Source organism: Podarcis gaigeae (genome assembly GCF_964106915.1).
Source record: "Podarcis gaigeae genome assembly, chromosome: 11".
Lineage (NCBI taxonomy): Eukaryota > Metazoa > Chordata > Lepidosauria > Squamata > Lacertidae > Podarcis > Podarcis gaigeae.
In genome coordinates this window covers 16,390,047-16,406,743 of record NC_139687.1, presented here as the reverse complement: position 1 = coordinate 16,406,743, position 16,697 = coordinate 16,390,047, and the positions used below count along the sequence as shown (strand labels likewise).

Genomic DNA, 16,697 nt, shown 5'->3' with positions numbered 1-16,697 from the left:
CCACAGCAGCCAAGTAGATCTAAAAACGCTCTCACAGAGATAAGGAGAACGTGGATTAACCTGAAGCAACTTCAAACTAATGTCAGAGTTTGGGGGGGAAAGCACTGACAGAGTCTCTGCCAGAAAAGTTCCTGCCATTACACATCTCTACTCATAGGTTGCCAGGATAACAAGGATACGTGGACACACATAAGGTGGAAATAAACAAGTTGGACTTACTCCTGACATGAATAATGCAGATATAATTAATTCAGTTATGCATATACATTAAGCTATACATAATAGCTCCCTCTAGTGCTGTGCTATCACACTAATGGAACAAGTCATACAGCAAGCCACACTCTGGCATATAGGCGTAGGGGTTTCTGAATTGAAATAACACTAGGAAATTAAGGCCTGGTTAACTACAATAAGAATTTCCCCCCTTTTTTGTTTTACACAGTATCTTTTTCTGTTTGGTTTTCTATGGGGACTATTTCCTGCTTGTTCTCCTTTTTTGCGTGTCTTACCTCACTCTGTGCACTTGTGATTTTGTACTTTTTATTTTCAACCAAGAACGTGACATTAAAAAAAAAAGAAAAGAAATGAAACAACACAAAATAAGAATCCAATTCCATGTAAATTAGGGTCAAGTTAGAGGATGCGCACATGCGTTTAGCATGCCTTGTTTGTTACTTTTAAAACAATAGCTGCAGGGAGGAAGGCAGTGGTGAACGTTGACATTTGATTTTGGACCTTTAGTCGGTTAATTAAATTACGTTTTTGCGTTCTTTCCCCCCTTTACATCTTTAGACTTACGGTTAAGGCTAAATTGTGGTTTGCTTTGTTTATTTGGCTTTCCGCTGAAGGGCAACTCGGATAATATTTACACGGCCATAACCCCTGAGCTCTTACCAAGTGGATCGTCTCATATATTGCTTCCACGAATCGCTGCCAGATTCCCTTCCACCTCCAGTGTGTTTATTACCGCCTAGGGAGAAGGGGGTGGGAAGAGATGTTGCAGGTTTGAAAACCAAGGAATGCCTCTTTGCACTTCTCAAAGAAGCTCTTATCTAGACAGACTATAGAAACATTCGGCCTCTTTCCTGTCCTCACTGAAGGCTAAATGTAATGGTTATATGGGGTTGCTCATGCGTAAGTTGCCGCCACTCCTGCCTAGGTAGCCTGGTTAAACCTTTCCTGGCTGGACAGCCCTTCACTTCGTGGCTGTTCAGTCGCTAGCAGAATCTGTCAGTGCGCGTTTCTTGAACTTCTTCCAGCAAAGAAGTTCTTTGACGCCAAGTCTACGCCTACTTTCCCTGCGTGGAAGTCTTCTGCACAGGGTGGGTGTGGGTTGCGGAGGACCTCTGCTCTCCCCGCTGGTCTCCGGCAAAGAGTCCTGGAGCCTCCTCTCTGATTCCCCCATCCGCCCCCCTTTATCCCTGGTGTTACGCTGATTTCCTTCCCCAGCCGATGAGTTCCCTCTCTCCCTGCTTGGCCCTTCTCCGGCATCGCTTGGGAGCCCTGCCTCCACTTCTGGCTCCGATGTCAGTTCCCTGAAACTAAACAATCTCAGCATCCTCTATCCTCCTGAAAATGCCCGTTGTCTCAAATTCACAGCTCTCATGATAGCAGGGATTCCATCGTGAAGCCAGCAATATTCAGTACATTCTTCCAACTAGAGAACGAAAACCTTATACAGTGGTACCTCGGGTTAAGTACTTAATTCGTTCTGGAGGTCCGTTCTTAACCTGAAACTGTTCTTAACCTGAAGCACCACTTCAGGTACCTTGGGTCTCGAACCTAATCCATTCCAGGAGTCTCTTTGACTCCCGAAACAGTTTGAAAACCAAGGCGCAGCTTCCGATTGGCTGCAGGAGCTTCCTGCACCCAAGTGGAAGCCACGTCAGATGTTTGGCTTCCGAAAAACGTTCACAAACCAGAACACTCACTTTTGCGGCGTTCAGAAGCCGATTTGCTAGGGAGCCAAGCCGTTCGAGTACCCAGGTACCACTGTACTCCAAATACTCCAACAATTACTCCAAAACTTGGAATAAGGCATCTTTTTGACTTGCGCTGAATAAAATAGGAACATTTGCGTTTGATGTATGTCTAACTCTGAAGCCCTTCCTTCTAGATCAGTGATGGCCAAACTTGGACCTCCAGCTGATTTGGGACTACAATTCCCATCATCCCTGACCACTGGTCCTGTTGGCTAGGGATGATGTGAGTTGTAGTCCCAAAACAGCTGGAGGGCCAAGTTTGGCCATCACTGTTCTAGATGGTGCCCAGTTTATTACAGCCTGACCATGGGGTGGGGTGGGGTGGGGCAGACAGGATCAATCTGTACATGAAAATACGCTACCAATACCCTGGACTAAAGCTGGGAGACTGGAGTGATCCCAAAGCAGACGCAATTGTGTAGGTCATCTGTGAACTATGATCACACCTATCTATGGACCCGCATGGAAATTTAGGAACTTTCTGTAGGTCCAATAGCATTCAACAATTTTTTGGGGAGCAGGGAGGGGGGGACATACCAAAGGCACCTCCAATTTCAGCCCCACTGGTTGGAATATTGACATTTACAATGCCACAGTCTGATCCCTTTGGCCTGGAAAGAAAGGAAAATCAATTATCAAAGCAGACGTAAGTCTCAATTCTCCAGAAGGAGCAATCTCCAACAACGAATCTGGAGTTGGAGATTTCATCTAGGCAATGTTTGAAGCAGATGTAAATACCCCGCCCTCCATATAATATCCCCATCTCTGTCCACAGAAACGGGAAGAGCCATACCCGAGCCACCGGAATATCCTGCCCAAATCTTTGGTAAAGATGCTGCTGGAGAGACCTTGTTTTACTTCGTTGTTCCATGCGAAGACTTCTTCTTCCGTCTGGAAATAAAAGTGCACATTGTTAAATGAGTTGAGAAGTGAGGTTACAGGGAAGCAGACGGAGGGTCTTCTCGGTGGTGGCTCCTGCCCTGTGGAACGCCCTCCCATCAGATGTCAAAGAAACAAATAACTGACTTTTAAAAGACATCTGAAGGCAGCCCTGTTTAGGAAAGTATTTAAGGTTTGATGTTTTATCGCTTTTTTAATATTCTGTTGGGAGCCGCCCAGAGTGGAACCCAGCCAGATGGGCAGGGTATAAATTATTATTATTATTAATTATTATTATTAATGAACATGGCACTGCAGCTGTTCGACATGAAACTAACGTCTCCATATAAATGAGGGAAGGGAAGGATTTTCCAGACTCTCCAAGCCCTCTTACTTGGAGGAGGAATATAGCCTTGTCTCATGTGGCTCTTTGTGGTTTTTCAAATTCTGTCTCTGACTTGGAGGACTGAACATTTAAGGGTTCTTTCGGACAAAAGTATTTTCTTCATTTCCTTTGCTTCTCAGCTCCCTGTTCTTCCAGCCCACCCTTCCTTTCCAAATTATCCGTTATGTTACTCTTTTTTTAATGCTCCTGTTGTTGTTTTGTGAGAGTAGTACCATTCTAATTCCTCCCTGCTCCATCCTCCCCAAAAACAGTTCTTCCTTTTTCATAGTCCTCCTGCTTTTGTGTTGGAGCTCAAGAGTTTTCACCCTGAGCTCTGGTTTTCCAGAGAGGAAAATTAAGGATGCCCCAAAATCTCTGACACAACCCAAGGAAAACCTTGGGTTACAGATTGGTTGCAAGATCACCAGTTACACAATATGTTTAAATTAGATTGAAAGAATGGATTTTTGGATCAAAGCTCACAATTTGAAAAAGAACTCTTGCAAAATAAGGATAAACTTTTGTCTAAAATTTATAGTTTTCTATTAGAATGGGAAACGAAAGAAGAGCTTGTTAAAGCTTCAATGACACACTGGGCAATAGATACAGGACACAATATAGATCTGAACCTCTGGAAAAGTGACCTGAAATTTACTGCATGTTATTCATTGAAAGAACTATTTGAAAATGATTCATAGATGGTACTCTACTCCAAGTAGATTAGCTAAGAGAAGAGCTAATCTACTTGAGAGAATCAGATAAGTGTTGGAAAAGAGAATCAGATAAGTGTTGGAAATGTAACAAAGCGGAGGGAACGTTCTTCACATGTGGTGGACATGTAAAAAGGTAAAAGGGTATTGGGAAATGATCCATAATGAATTGAAAAAAATGTTTAAAAGTACTTCCCCCCCCCAAAAAAAAAAACCAGAATCCTTTTTGTTGGGGATAACCCAGACTGAAATTCCCAGGTGTCAGAAAAGGTTATTTATATGTGAAAATTGCGGCCCGTGTTTTGTTAACCCAAAAATGGAAAGTGAGCGAGGTCCCAGCAAAAGAGGATTAGCAATTTGACAAAATATGCAGATTTAACATATAGAATATGAGAGCAAGAAGAACACACGTTTAAAGAAGACTGGAAAACATTTATTGAATATATGGATTATAATTATATACAGCTGAAATGCTGGCAGCATTAAGATAAATTCAACAGAATAAATAATTTTTGATGGATGTAGAAGTGGAAAACTGATTTGAATGGTTATAGTAAAATATACAGGGACATGGGATATGTAAAATGAACCATGAAAGGAGAAGAAGGGAAGTCACTGGATATTTTACTGTTTGTAAAATGTTTATTTGAAATTGTAAAACAGAAAATCTAATAAAAATTATTATAAAATATATATATTGCCTGGCACAAGCCATGCTATGGCCAACATATTTAACACCATTTGGTGACAAATGTCCCTGCATAAATATCATCTTAAAAATACACCACCTCGATGTTCTGTTGCCAGCTGCCAATCAAAACTTGAAAGGACTTCAAGGTTTCCAATACTTGGAGGCTGACTCATGCAATTCAACACCATTTTTATGGGCCATTCATTTCCCCTCCCTTCTTCATGACGCTACCACCTTTGAACATGTAAAGAAAGAGAGTCTTTAACACCCAAACTTACCTTAAATTTTATCACGTACAAAATAGGGACAAACGTCTCCGTCTGCACAATTGGCGTGTTATGTGGAAGGCCGGTCACAATGGTCGGCTCAACATAATTTCCGGGACGATCTATAACCTGGAATGGAAAAGGTGGAGAAGAAAATGGCACCAGTTGGTTTCGGGCAAGACAGGTCATACATAAAATTCCCGATTTCACTAAAACGGCTTGCTTTCAGCAGAACTCGTAACCTCACAAAGACAGCCGATTCCCCATCAACTTTGAAAAGCCCATGGATATCAGTGGGTGCATTCAGAGTACGACTACCAAGGAATTTCACCTTTTAGGCTTTACGGTGGGGCTTTGTTTTAAAATTATCCGTCATCCAAAAACCCTGATCAGAAATAAAACTAATCAATGACCCATCCTGCAAGCAGCTTTTATCCTCCAAGAAACAAAAAGTGTACCATTGTTGGGAGAAACACGTTCAAGATGACAGCTTTAACTTTTTTTTGTAATTGTAGGGAAAATATATAGAGATATACAAGTATTTATGAGTTTAATCACCTTCCCACCATAGACCACAGAGCCACCTTGCTGTTTGGCCTGACCCACGGCATCGACATACAACTTCACCGCTTGCTCGGTGTGCAGAGGGCCATAGAGGGTGTTTGCTGCAAAAAAGAAAAGAAAAGTGTATATCTGAGCAGGGCCCACAGCTCACATTTACCACAATGCCTACCGCTGTGTTGTCTTGAGAACTGCACTATATTTCTTCATCTATTTTTTATGCCGCCAAGTTCTATATATTCCAATATTCTAAGGGGCCATTCTTCTCTCGGAAAAAAAAAGACAATTAAGAATTTAAAAGAGGGCTGGACATGATATAAAGAATATATGGGGGAAATATTATAACAAGAAAATAAGTGTAACAGACCAGGGGAAAGAAATACTCAGCCGTAGACGTGACAAAAGTAATGAACATAATTTAGTAAAGTAAGAAAATGCAGTCAAAAAGACAACAGATACGAAACCAGAGAAAGGGTGGGAGGGGAGTTAAAATTAAGGCTTATAAGAGTGAATTAAATTGGAGGAACAAGTTATGTTACTATTATTAATTAGAGATATATATATGAGATATATTAGAGAACAGGCGCAGACCAGGAACTTTCCTCTAGCTATGATGAAGCTTTCTCAGAAAAAGGCTTCCATGCCTCTGCTGAGCTGTTTAAAGAAGCCCCGCTGTTTCGCGCAAACAGAACAGCAAAGTGGTTTGTTCAGCTGGGGCACAAAAAGGTTTCCTTGCCTCCACCGAACCGTTTAAAGAAGTCCCTCCAGCTCGCGAGAACGGTATCGGGGCTCACTTGGCTGGGGGGCAAGAAGCTTAGGTGGGGAGGAACGGGGTTGCCATATGTTTGCGGAAACCCGGACATGTCCTCTTTTGGGGGCCAACATGGTCATCTGGGCTTTCATCTTCAAGCATTATATACATATATAGAGAGAGAAGTTCGGATTAGCTAGGCTTGGCCCAAGCTGGAGCTGCTTGAAGCAATTTTCTTGCGCCAAAATGCAACTTCTCCTTCCTAAGTAAGAGAAGCAACGTTTTGGGCAAGGCATTTGGGTAGTTCAAAAACCCCACACACGTGTGCGCACAGAGTTTCTTCTCAGACACCTCACAGGTAATCCCGTAAGGCAGAGGAAGAGCTATGAAGAAAGCGCCCCCGCCCCCGAAATTGCAGTTTGGGAAGTGGGCAACTGTTCAGTTCTCCCAAACTCCAATGCTAACCAAGAACGACCACGGAATTCTTCCCAGAGCAAAGAGGAGCTCTTACCGTCCCAAGGATCTCCAATACGGACTTGTGCGTATGCCTTCACAAGTTTCTCCACCACTTCATCATGGATGCTTTCATGCAAAAACTAAGAAAACATTAGAAGAAAAAATAGGTTTAAGATTGGCAACAGAGGCGCTAACTTCCAAGGTCCTTCAGAGAGCAGCAGGGCTGCTAAAAGTTTGTTCCGAATGTTGAAAATGCCAATACAGTTGTACCTTGGAAGTACGACCTCCAAAGCATTCGAAAACTAAAGTGCAACTTCCAAAATGTTCAAAAACCAAAGTGCAGCTTCTGATTGGCTGCAGGAACTTCCTGCAGCCAATCGGAAGCCGTGGAAGCCCCATCGGACATTCGGCTTCCAAAAATAGTTCGCTAACTGGAACACTCACTTCTGGGTTTGTGGTGTTCGGGAGCCAAAGCGTTAGAGAACTAAGCTGTTCAAAAACCAAGATATGACTGTAAAGTACTTCCATTTTTATGATGTCCTCAATATCAAACTAAGTTATGGCAAGTTCCTCTTTCTCACCAGATACATACTGAGAAATGCACATTCTATTTCTCAACCAGATGGCGTTTTTGAGAGCTGGCAAATTCTTCCACCATCTCGGGGTAAAATTGCCAAGACGTTTAAAGCGGAAATTAACAAAGCCCAACATATTCAAACAGCAGCAGCGAAAGGCCCTAGAATCCAGTTACTTTTGCATACAAAGGGCTCTTCTTTACGCGGCAATTGGTCTGGCAAACCATAAAACAGAATTTGAACATCTGCGTTCTGCCTAAAGCCAAATAATAGCACTTTTGAGTTAAAACATTTAATCGAAGACTTAGAATCCAGTGCACATTTTGGTCTTTAAGGAAAAAACGTGGAATTATTTCGCTGTGCACAATCAAGAGAAAGCTAGGTACTTCTCCTAAATCTCTCTAAAGCCCACGAGGTTTTAAGTAACTGCTGACTTAAATGAGATGTGCCAACATTTCTGCTTCACCTATTGGGTTTTATTCATTTGCATAAGCCTGCAATTCAGAACTGTATTTTCCTATTCATTGTGAACTGGGGAGATCTGATCAGAATTTAAATAACCTTATTTCAAAAGCGAGCAGTAATAATGGGAGACATCAAACATCACGCACAAGCAGACATCCATTAATAGAACGGGTCTTTCCTTTCTCCTCCTGCAGCTCCAACATCCCAAAATACACCTTGAAAAGCTTAAGGACCCTCCATAGAAGATCTGGAAGACAGGTCGGGGGGAAGGAGGGGAAATCTTGTTCTACAAAAATCCCCCTTTGAGTTTAGAACTAATGGTTTTGGAATAAAAAAAAAGAGTATTAAAAGAGCATTTGGGATTTTCCCCAGGCTGCTATGAAGCCTGTGATCTGTTGGCTAAGCATGGCTCATTTGGCAAACAAAATTGATCCAATGCTTGAAAGATTGGGGGGGGGAAATGTATCATTTTTACAGAACCGCACCAATCCAAACTGTGCTGGAGACAAATTTAAAGAAAGATAATCGCTTCAGAATTAACCAGAGTTCTTCTGGTTCCATTCTTTGCTAAAGGGCCTTCTCGGTAGTGGCACCCGCCCTGTGGAACGCCCTCCCACCAGACGTCAAGGAAATAAACAGCTATGTGACTTTTAGAAGACACCTGAAGGCAGCCCTGTTTAGGGAAGTTTTTAATGTTTGGTGTTTTATCGTGTTTTTAATATTCTGTTGGGAGCCGCCCAGAGTGGCGGGGGAAACCCAGCCAGGTGAGCGGGGTATAAATAGATAAATTATTGTTATTATTATTATTATATTAATGGTGATGGAAGGCATACATGAACGACAACAAACGGAGCACTCCAACATTATGATGTGGAGTATTTTCACATAAATTACATAATAATGCCACAGGAACATACCTAATAGTTACGTAATGGTTCATTGAAAAGTTTCTTTTTTCTTTTCTTTTTTTTTTAAAAAGAGGAACAATAAACAGATAAACAATAACAACAAACTTAATTCTTCACAAATCCAACCTTTTAAGCATCTTGGTTGACTTCCTCAAGTCCCTCCCTTCTGAGTTTCCTTGTAGTTAAAAGTAACAGCTTTCCAATATCATTATTAAACTAAAACAATTTCCAGTCATAGTCCATCTTATTCAGTTTTCTTAACATTCTAAATCCCATTTATTTAATTATAATTAATTTAATCCTAGGCCTATTTGTTTTCTTTCAAGTAATTTCTAATTTTTTATGTTTCAAGCGAAAGAACTCCCTTCAAGCAGAACGGGCGGCCAATAGGAAGTCCATCATTGAAAAGTTTCTACGGGTAGTCAGACCGTTATAGAGTGAGCAGTGCTTAAAACTCCTGATGCACACAGACGACAACTCCTTCCTGGAACTGGACAGATATTGTGTTGCTCAGGCAGGAGAAGGGGAGAAACAGGCACACACAAACACAAGAGCCGCTCCCAACCGGTGGAGGCTGATACCTTAGGATAGGCAAAGGCAAACTCGGCCTTCCAGCTGTTTTTGGGACTACAACTCCCATCATCGTTGACCACTGGTCCTGTTAGCTAGGGATGATGGGAGTTGTAGTCCCAAAACATCTGGAGGGCCATTTGCCTTTGCCTGCCTTAGGACAAACCAAGCTCAGTCCGTCGTCAGTCAGACTTTACTCGCTTCTTTCTCCTTAGTGGCAGTGTCACCCTTTACACAATTCCAAGAAGGAGGACGGCCAAGAGGGGGTCAAAGCGATAACTACCTGGCTCTGTCTATTGTTGGACTCTGGCTCCACCAAGCCATTGGCCTGCCATCTTACCAGCCCCGACGGGCACAAGCAGTGCCAGATTGAAATATAAACAAGCTATAGCTTAGGGCCTCACTCTCTTGGGGCCCCCCAAAAAATTAAAGGGAAAAAAATCTGGATGTACATTTCCAAAATATAAGATGAAAAACAAATAAAATACAACCTACATACAGCAACAGTGTTTTGGGTTGTGTAGGCTCCTATGATGGAAGTAATGGGCCCTGCCTGCTTGCCTGCTCCCTAAAATATCACTGGTTTGCACATTTCCATATATCGGGTGCCTGCATTCTGCATGGACTGGCTGCATGGCAGCATGTAGCATGTGGCTGCAGACTGCAGTGCAGCACAGCTGAATGTAGGTCAAGCTGTTGTACCTGTTATCTAATATTAAAATACATATAGTGGTACCTTGGGTTACAAACACCTTGGGTTACAGACTCCGCTAACCCGGAAGTAGTACCTCAGGTTAAGAACTTTACCTCAGGATGAGAACAGAAATCGCGCGGCAGCAGCGGGAGGCCCCATTAGCTAAAGTGGTACCTCAGGTTAAGAACGGTTTCAGGTTAAAAACGGACCTCCGGAAGGAATTAAGTTCGTAACCAGAGGTACCACTGTATTTTGTTATGTGCAAATGGCTTTAGATACCTATTAGGTCCATAAATTACCATATAGCATATATTCAACACAAAAAAAGAACAATTTGTTGTTGACAAAGGGCAGCTGGACATATAAAGGGCCCCATTACCTTCAGTAGCTTAGGGCCTCATCAAACCTAAATCTAACCCTGGGCACAAGCCACAACTGTTCCTAACGCCACTGCAGGCGTCCGACTACCATCCAAACAGGCGTTTGGAGAAGACACAGAAATCCCAGCGCTTCTTACCAGCCTTCTGGCAGTTGTGCATCTCTGGCCTGCTGTCCCCACAGCCGCAAAGAAGGCCGACGGAATGACCAGCTGAAGGTCGGCATCTTCGAAGACTGCAAGGCATTGAGAAGATACAGAAAGGGGAGACAGTCTGAGCAGTCAGTCAAGAAGCATGAGGGAAGAGCGATGGCAAAGATGCCTGGAAAACTCAGAACCCAAGATGACAAAAGCTTTATAAAAGAATGGGAAAATTTTTATAAGTTGTTTAGGAGACCACTGTAAGCAGATGGAAACACTGGCAGGATTTTGATTTCACTTGTAACAAATACCATGGACAAGATGGATTGATATAAAAGTTAAGAGCATGGAAGAATATGCAGTTGTAAATGTTCAAAATGGGACTCCATGGAGGGCGTGGGGGAAAGTCCCGAGATTGGGAGGAATCTCTGTGTGTGGATTTTTATAACTTTGTACTTGTAAAACCAAATAAAAATGATTTCAAAAAAGAAAGAAGCATTAGGGAAGAGAGAAGCAGGTTTTGATTCTGAAAGCATTCATTGGCCTTTATAGGCAGTAGCAAAACACCTGAAAGGACTCAGAGTACAGAATTGCCAACAGCAGCACACATTAAAAAAAACTTCTAGGTAGTAGTTAAAATCAAACATAACTAAGTTCAATCCACTGATTTCAACTCTAATTTTTACTCTGAGTAACAGCTGAAAACCCCCTTTTGTTTTGAGCCGAGGACTATCGCCCAGTTCCCTGTAGATCTGGTGAGACAGGTACACAGTGAAGTTTAACTGGGTAGTGCAAAACACACACTGCACAAAAAAGATAAAGAAAACGTCTTCTATAGGGAACTTCTGGCCTTCTCAATGCTGCTGAACTGCAACTCCAATCCACATATAACAGCTCTGCAACCATTCTGCACCCACCGTTGATCTGGAACTGTAGCAAAGGCCACAAAGCAATTGGAGGTGCCATCTGACCCCCGACTTTATGCTCAAGAAAAACAAGGGTACCCCAGTTTTTTCAATGGAATCTTATTCGCTGGCATTAGGAGGCCAAAGAGGACTCTGCGGATTTTTGGGCAGGAATGTGGCAAGTAACAAATGAAGCAAAAGACCTTCATTTGGTGGAGTGAAGTTGAAAGGAAAGGCTATTAAGTGCCACTTCAAAACAGATTTTGAGCACCCTCTTAAATGCAAACACCAGCAGCTCATCATGAAAGCAGAGCCTGGGTTTCAGTCAACCATGTGGACTCAAATTTCCAGGAAAATCCTAAGTACCTGCAGCAAAGCCATTGGCCATGCGCATTCACTCAGCCAGAGACCGGCTTTAACGTTTAATGAAAATATTAATTACCTATAATAGCGTTGTTTCCACCAAGCTCCAACAGAGACCGTCCTATTGAAATAAAAAAGAAGTAAGCCATGTGAATATTACCCACAATTCCTAGCTAGGAATATGCCCTCCTCACGCCCGGTTGTCATAATGACTTTGCCGCTTTGAGTGGGCTTTTTTAAAAAAATAAAAAAACAACAACCAAGCAGTGTATAAAATTTATGGACAAAATAAATAAAGAGGATCACAAAAGAAGAAGAGAGTCAAAGTTGTTGTTGTTTAAAAAGCAGCTTCTTCGGTAAGCTGAAAACCTTAATGCAGGCCACAGTTCAGAATTCCTTTATGTGCATGCAAAGGACTTGTGCATGATGCTTCTTGTAAGAACTTGGGAAGAGTTATGCTGGACCAAAGCCAGTGTGGTGTAGTGGTTAAGAGCGGTGGACTCGTAATCTGGTGAACCGGGTTCAATTCCCTGCTCCTCCAGATGCAGCTGCTGGGTGACCTAGGGCCAGTCACACTTCTCTGAAGTCTCTCAGCCCCACTCACCTCACAGAGTGTTTGTTGTGGGGGAGGAAGGGAAAGGAGAATGTTAGCTGCTTTGAGACTCCTTCGGGTAGTGATAAAGCAGGATATCAAATCCAAACTCTTCTTCTTTTCTTCTTTCCACTTGCAGCAGCATTATTATTATTATTATTATTATTATTATTATTATTATTATTATTATTATTATTATTGATTGAATTTGTGTACTGCTCTTCACCTGAAGAACACGGGGCAGTTGACAACATAGAAAACTGTAAGACTCCTTGAATTCAGAAGAGATACTGGATCACGATACGCCACTTACCAAATCTCTCCTGAACCACCATCGCGACCTGCTTGCCCACATTGGTGCTGCCAGTGAAGGACAAGAGATCCACTCGTTCATCCTTTGCCATCGCTTTGCTACAGAGGACAGAGGAAGATTCTTAGTCAGCAGCAAAACAGGTAGAATGGGAAAGTACGTTAGGGTGGGAGGAAGCGGGAGCGCTGCCCTTCACTCTCAAACACGTTGCATTTGTGCCAATCAAATATATAATTCCTGTGACACTCCTCAGCCATCAACTCCGCTCTTTGTCTAAAGGAAAGTCTGTATTTTTAACAGCATGAACAAGCTTCCTTCTGCTGTCCCATGCCTTGTGTGCATTTTGCTTCTTTTGTTTCCTACACTGCATTCGATCGCATGACAATCAGAAGTCTATGGAATGCAAACAGCAATAACAACAACTTGAAAGAAATATCAGCCCTAAAACGCAATTAAAATTCATACCGGATCTAGCCCAAAGTTATCGCAATTGCAGAAAGATCATAAAGTGGTCCACTAAGAAAGATCATTAAGTGGTCACCAAGACCACCAGCGATTTTCAAATGGCCCAAGGGGTAAAATTTCGAAACCACCGCTTTAGCGTTCCGCTCTGCCACTCAAAGATTATGGAGCACATATATTTGAAAGTTTTTGTATCTGGAGGGAAAGCACACCAAAGTTGCCACAAGACAGCTATTCCTTTTAAGTGTGCAAAATTGAACCTTGAGGAAGGTTCAGAATGGCTCTTAGAATGATTGATCAGGGACAGGTGTGGTTTCTTCCTGTAAATTCAACTTCCTAGTGAAGCTGACATTTCTAGCTATCATATTTGTGGTAGTGGGTACACAATGCAATCCTTTATCTGGAGTGAGCCCCGCCATACCCAGCGGAATTTACTTCCAAGCAGATATGCAGGGAACAGCGTGGTCGTGTCAAATCTATGTCTACTAAGGGGATGGGTTTTTCCTTTAGTAAGGAGGTCACAGTTTAAGCGAAGCCTCATTGTTGTTCTGATGCAATGAGTCAATAGAGTAGGAAACATTTGCAACTGTAGATTAAAAGTACCATTACGAGATTAATGGAGATTTAACAAGATCCACCAGACTATATTCCCAAACTGTGCATAAAAATAACAAATGTTGCACCTACCCAATATCTGCTCCACCACAAACCAGAGAACAGATGGCACCAGGCAGTTTGTTGTCCTCCAGAACCTGGGCAAGTATTCTAGGAAACAAAGAAAGAAGATTCATTAGATGTCCTGATGGTTCATTGGCAAAAGGATAACACATGCAGGACATAGTGAGATTTTTCTTTTCATCACCTTGCCAAACGCACAGACGAAAAGGTCACATTCAATGGAGAGCTAGGTTGGAGCATGCACAGAACAACTTCAGCTTGGTCAACAGGACTTTCCCCTCCTTCCCCAACATTCAACCCCTAAATCTGTTCTGGAGGGACCCCCCAAAATGTAGAGACCCCCCAAAATGAGATGTGGAACTATGTGGAGAAGAGGCAGCTCATACATGACCTTCCAGTGGCCGCCGGGACTATATAACACCAGTCCTGAGAGACATGCATTGGCTCCCAGTAAATTTCCAAGCACAATTCAAAGTGTTGGTGCCGACCTTTAAAGCCCTAAATGGCCTCGGCCCAGTAGACCTGAAGGAGCGTCTCCACCCCCATCATTCTGCCCGGACGCTGAGGTCCAGCTCCAAGGGCCTTCTGGCAGTTCCCTCACTGCAAGAAGTGAAGTTACAGGGAACCAGGCAGAGGGCCTGCTGGGTAGTGGTGCCTGCCCTGTGGAACGCGCCCCCGTCAGATGTCATGGAAATAAACAACTATCCTACTTTTAAAAAGCATCTGAAGGCAGCCCTGTTTAGGGAAGTTTTAATGTTTAATGCTGTATTGTGTTTTTAATATTCAATTGGGAGCCGCCCAGAGTGGCCGGGGAAACCCAGCGAGATGGGTGGGGTAGAAATAATAATATTATTCTTATTGTTGTTGTTGTTGTTGTTGTTGTTGTCAGCATCCCTCCCTAACGCAACCAAATTAGGGAAATTGGCATAGACCTCTCATTTCAGACGTTACCAGAGAAGCCCAGAATGCAAGTAGCAGCGAAGGCGGCACTCAGCCAACTTCTTAAAACAATGCAGAAGAATGAACAAGAGACAGAAAGGAAGCACAGAGGTTCTAGTGATAGAGGTAAGTGAAAACTCACTTTGTAACGGCGACACTAACGAGCGACGTTGTGGGAGCACCTTTCCTTTGGAGGGAAACAAACCAGGAAATATTATTCTTCCAAACTGTTTATTTTAAATTGAACATTGCATGATATTTTAAGAAACTGCTACATTTTAGTTCACCTAAAATTACCTAAAGCAGTAGATTACCAGCTTTTCATCTTTTCATTTTAACCAGGTGCTAAAATGAGAGAACTCCAAACAACATGCAACTCTTAAGTAACAGCCCACCAATGTTTGCTTACTTAAGACTTGGGTACAGTGTTAGAAACTCAGATGTATAAGCTACGTGCCAAATGGCTCCTTAAACCAAGCTTACAGTCACCAAAATGGAATGTCTTGTTTTCATTTCAGGGCAAGACGGCTCTAAAGTCTTGTTTTTCAAACGATGGACCGACTGTGATTGATTCTCAGTTAAGCATCTGGCTAGTTCAGATGACAACCTTCAGCTAGTTTAGGAACTTCAAGAACTTAAAAGAAAAAAAGTCACCTGATCCAGGGGCAGTCCAACTATATATTGGCTGGTTCTGATCTCTTTCTTAGCAGTGACGTGGACCATTCATAATGCAAGAAAATTCTTCCCAACTGCAAGCACAGCAGTGGGGTAGGATAAGTTAAAATAAGCTAGAACAATTAACTATAATCTCATTCACTCCTCCTGCTCAGGCTGCACAGAAAAAGCATTTTGGTTCCTGAAATTCATTCCGATTGTGCAGATAAAATATAACAGATAGAATTCTACAGAATGTGTTTCTAGTGTGTGAAAACAGCCCAGATCTAATGTTCCCCAGGCAGAGGATGGAGATGTCCGGCATCTTCACTTGGTCCCAAGTGCCCGATAGCCAGGGTACCTAACCAAATAAGCATCATAATCTTTCCATTGTAAAAATATGACTCAGTAGTTCTAGGCGACTATCTTAGCTGCTGAACAGAGATTCAATAAAGAAATGGAAACAGTCGCTGCTTTAAGTACATTCCAGAGAACTGCTGTGTAGGCGAATACTTAGCATACGGAAGGGTCGGGGAACCTGTGGCCATTCAGATGTTTTTTGTTGTTTAGTTGTGTCCGACTCTTCGTGACCCCATGGACCAGAGCACGCCAGGCACTCCTGTCTTCCACTGCCTCCCGCAGTTTGGTCAAACTCATGCTGGTAGCTTCGAGAACACTGTCCAACCATCTCATCCTCTGTCGTCCCCTTCTCCTTGTGCCCTCCATCTTTCCCAACATCCGGGTCTTTTCCAGGGAGTCTTCTCTTCTCATGAGGTGGCCAGTTGCTAGACTACAACTCCCATCATCCTCAACCATTGGTCATGCTGACTGAGCTCATGGGAGTTGGAATCCATCAATGCCCAGTTTCTGCATCTGTAGTGCACAGCTTTCCAACAACCATGAAATATACTCAAACGGCGCAGTGCCCATTGCTAAATTAGAGGCCACCAGTTAAAACCGTCATCATAAAGGAGGACAGATCGACTTACCAGAGGCAGACGTTGCCACAGACCATTGCAATTGCGTTGTTCCAGCCATAAACTGCTACAGGAAAGTTGAAAGCTGTGATGATTCCTACTAATCCCAAAGGATTCCATTGTTCTATTAAGGCATGCCCAGGCCCTGCAAATAAAAAGCCAAGCAGAGGACATTTGATGAGCACAGAATTCCATTTATTCTATTTATCCTTCTCATTATCCAAGGAACTCAAGTGTACACAAGAATTAGCCAAATTCCATCCCCACAAGCACACTGTGTCGTAAAGCTTATTGTGATAGTTTTTTTAGGCACTGAGCTTATTTTAGTAAATAATCGGACGGCAGAGCCCTTCGCCTCAAAGCACAAAATAGCTCTGTTTGCATAGGATGAGCTCTGCAAGCGGATA

At 42.7% G+C, this 16,697-nt stretch overlaps 1 protein-coding gene across 1 annotated transcript in view; it reads right to left on the bottom strand.

Annotated features, from left to right (window-relative positions):
* The window catches only part of ALDH7A1 (aldehyde dehydrogenase 7 family member A1), a 31,617-nt gene that overhangs the window by 2,438 nt on the left and 12,482 nt on the right, over window positions 1-16,697 (bottom strand). The window contains exons 6-17 of the mRNA XM_083702387.1: window positions 16,303-16,435; window positions 14,802-14,846; window positions 13,730-13,807; window positions 12,584-12,681; window positions 11,758-11,799; window positions 10,411-10,505; window positions 6,737-6,821; window positions 5,472-5,578; window positions 4,926-5,042; window positions 2,776-2,873; window positions 2,520-2,593; window positions 895-970 (exon numbers count right to left, since the gene is read on the bottom strand). Of these exons, the coding sequence (XP_083558513.1) occupies window positions 895-970; window positions 2,520-2,593; window positions 2,776-2,873; window positions 4,926-5,042; window positions 5,472-5,578; window positions 6,737-6,821; window positions 10,411-10,505; window positions 11,758-11,799; window positions 12,584-12,681; window positions 13,730-13,807; window positions 14,802-14,846; window positions 16,303-16,435 (1,048 nt within the window). The remainder of the gene's footprint in view (window positions 1-894; window positions 971-2,519; window positions 2,594-2,775; window positions 2,874-4,925; window positions 5,043-5,471; window positions 5,579-6,736; window positions 6,822-10,410; window positions 10,506-11,757; window positions 11,800-12,583; window positions 12,682-13,729; window positions 13,808-14,801; window positions 14,847-16,302; window positions 16,436-16,697) is intronic.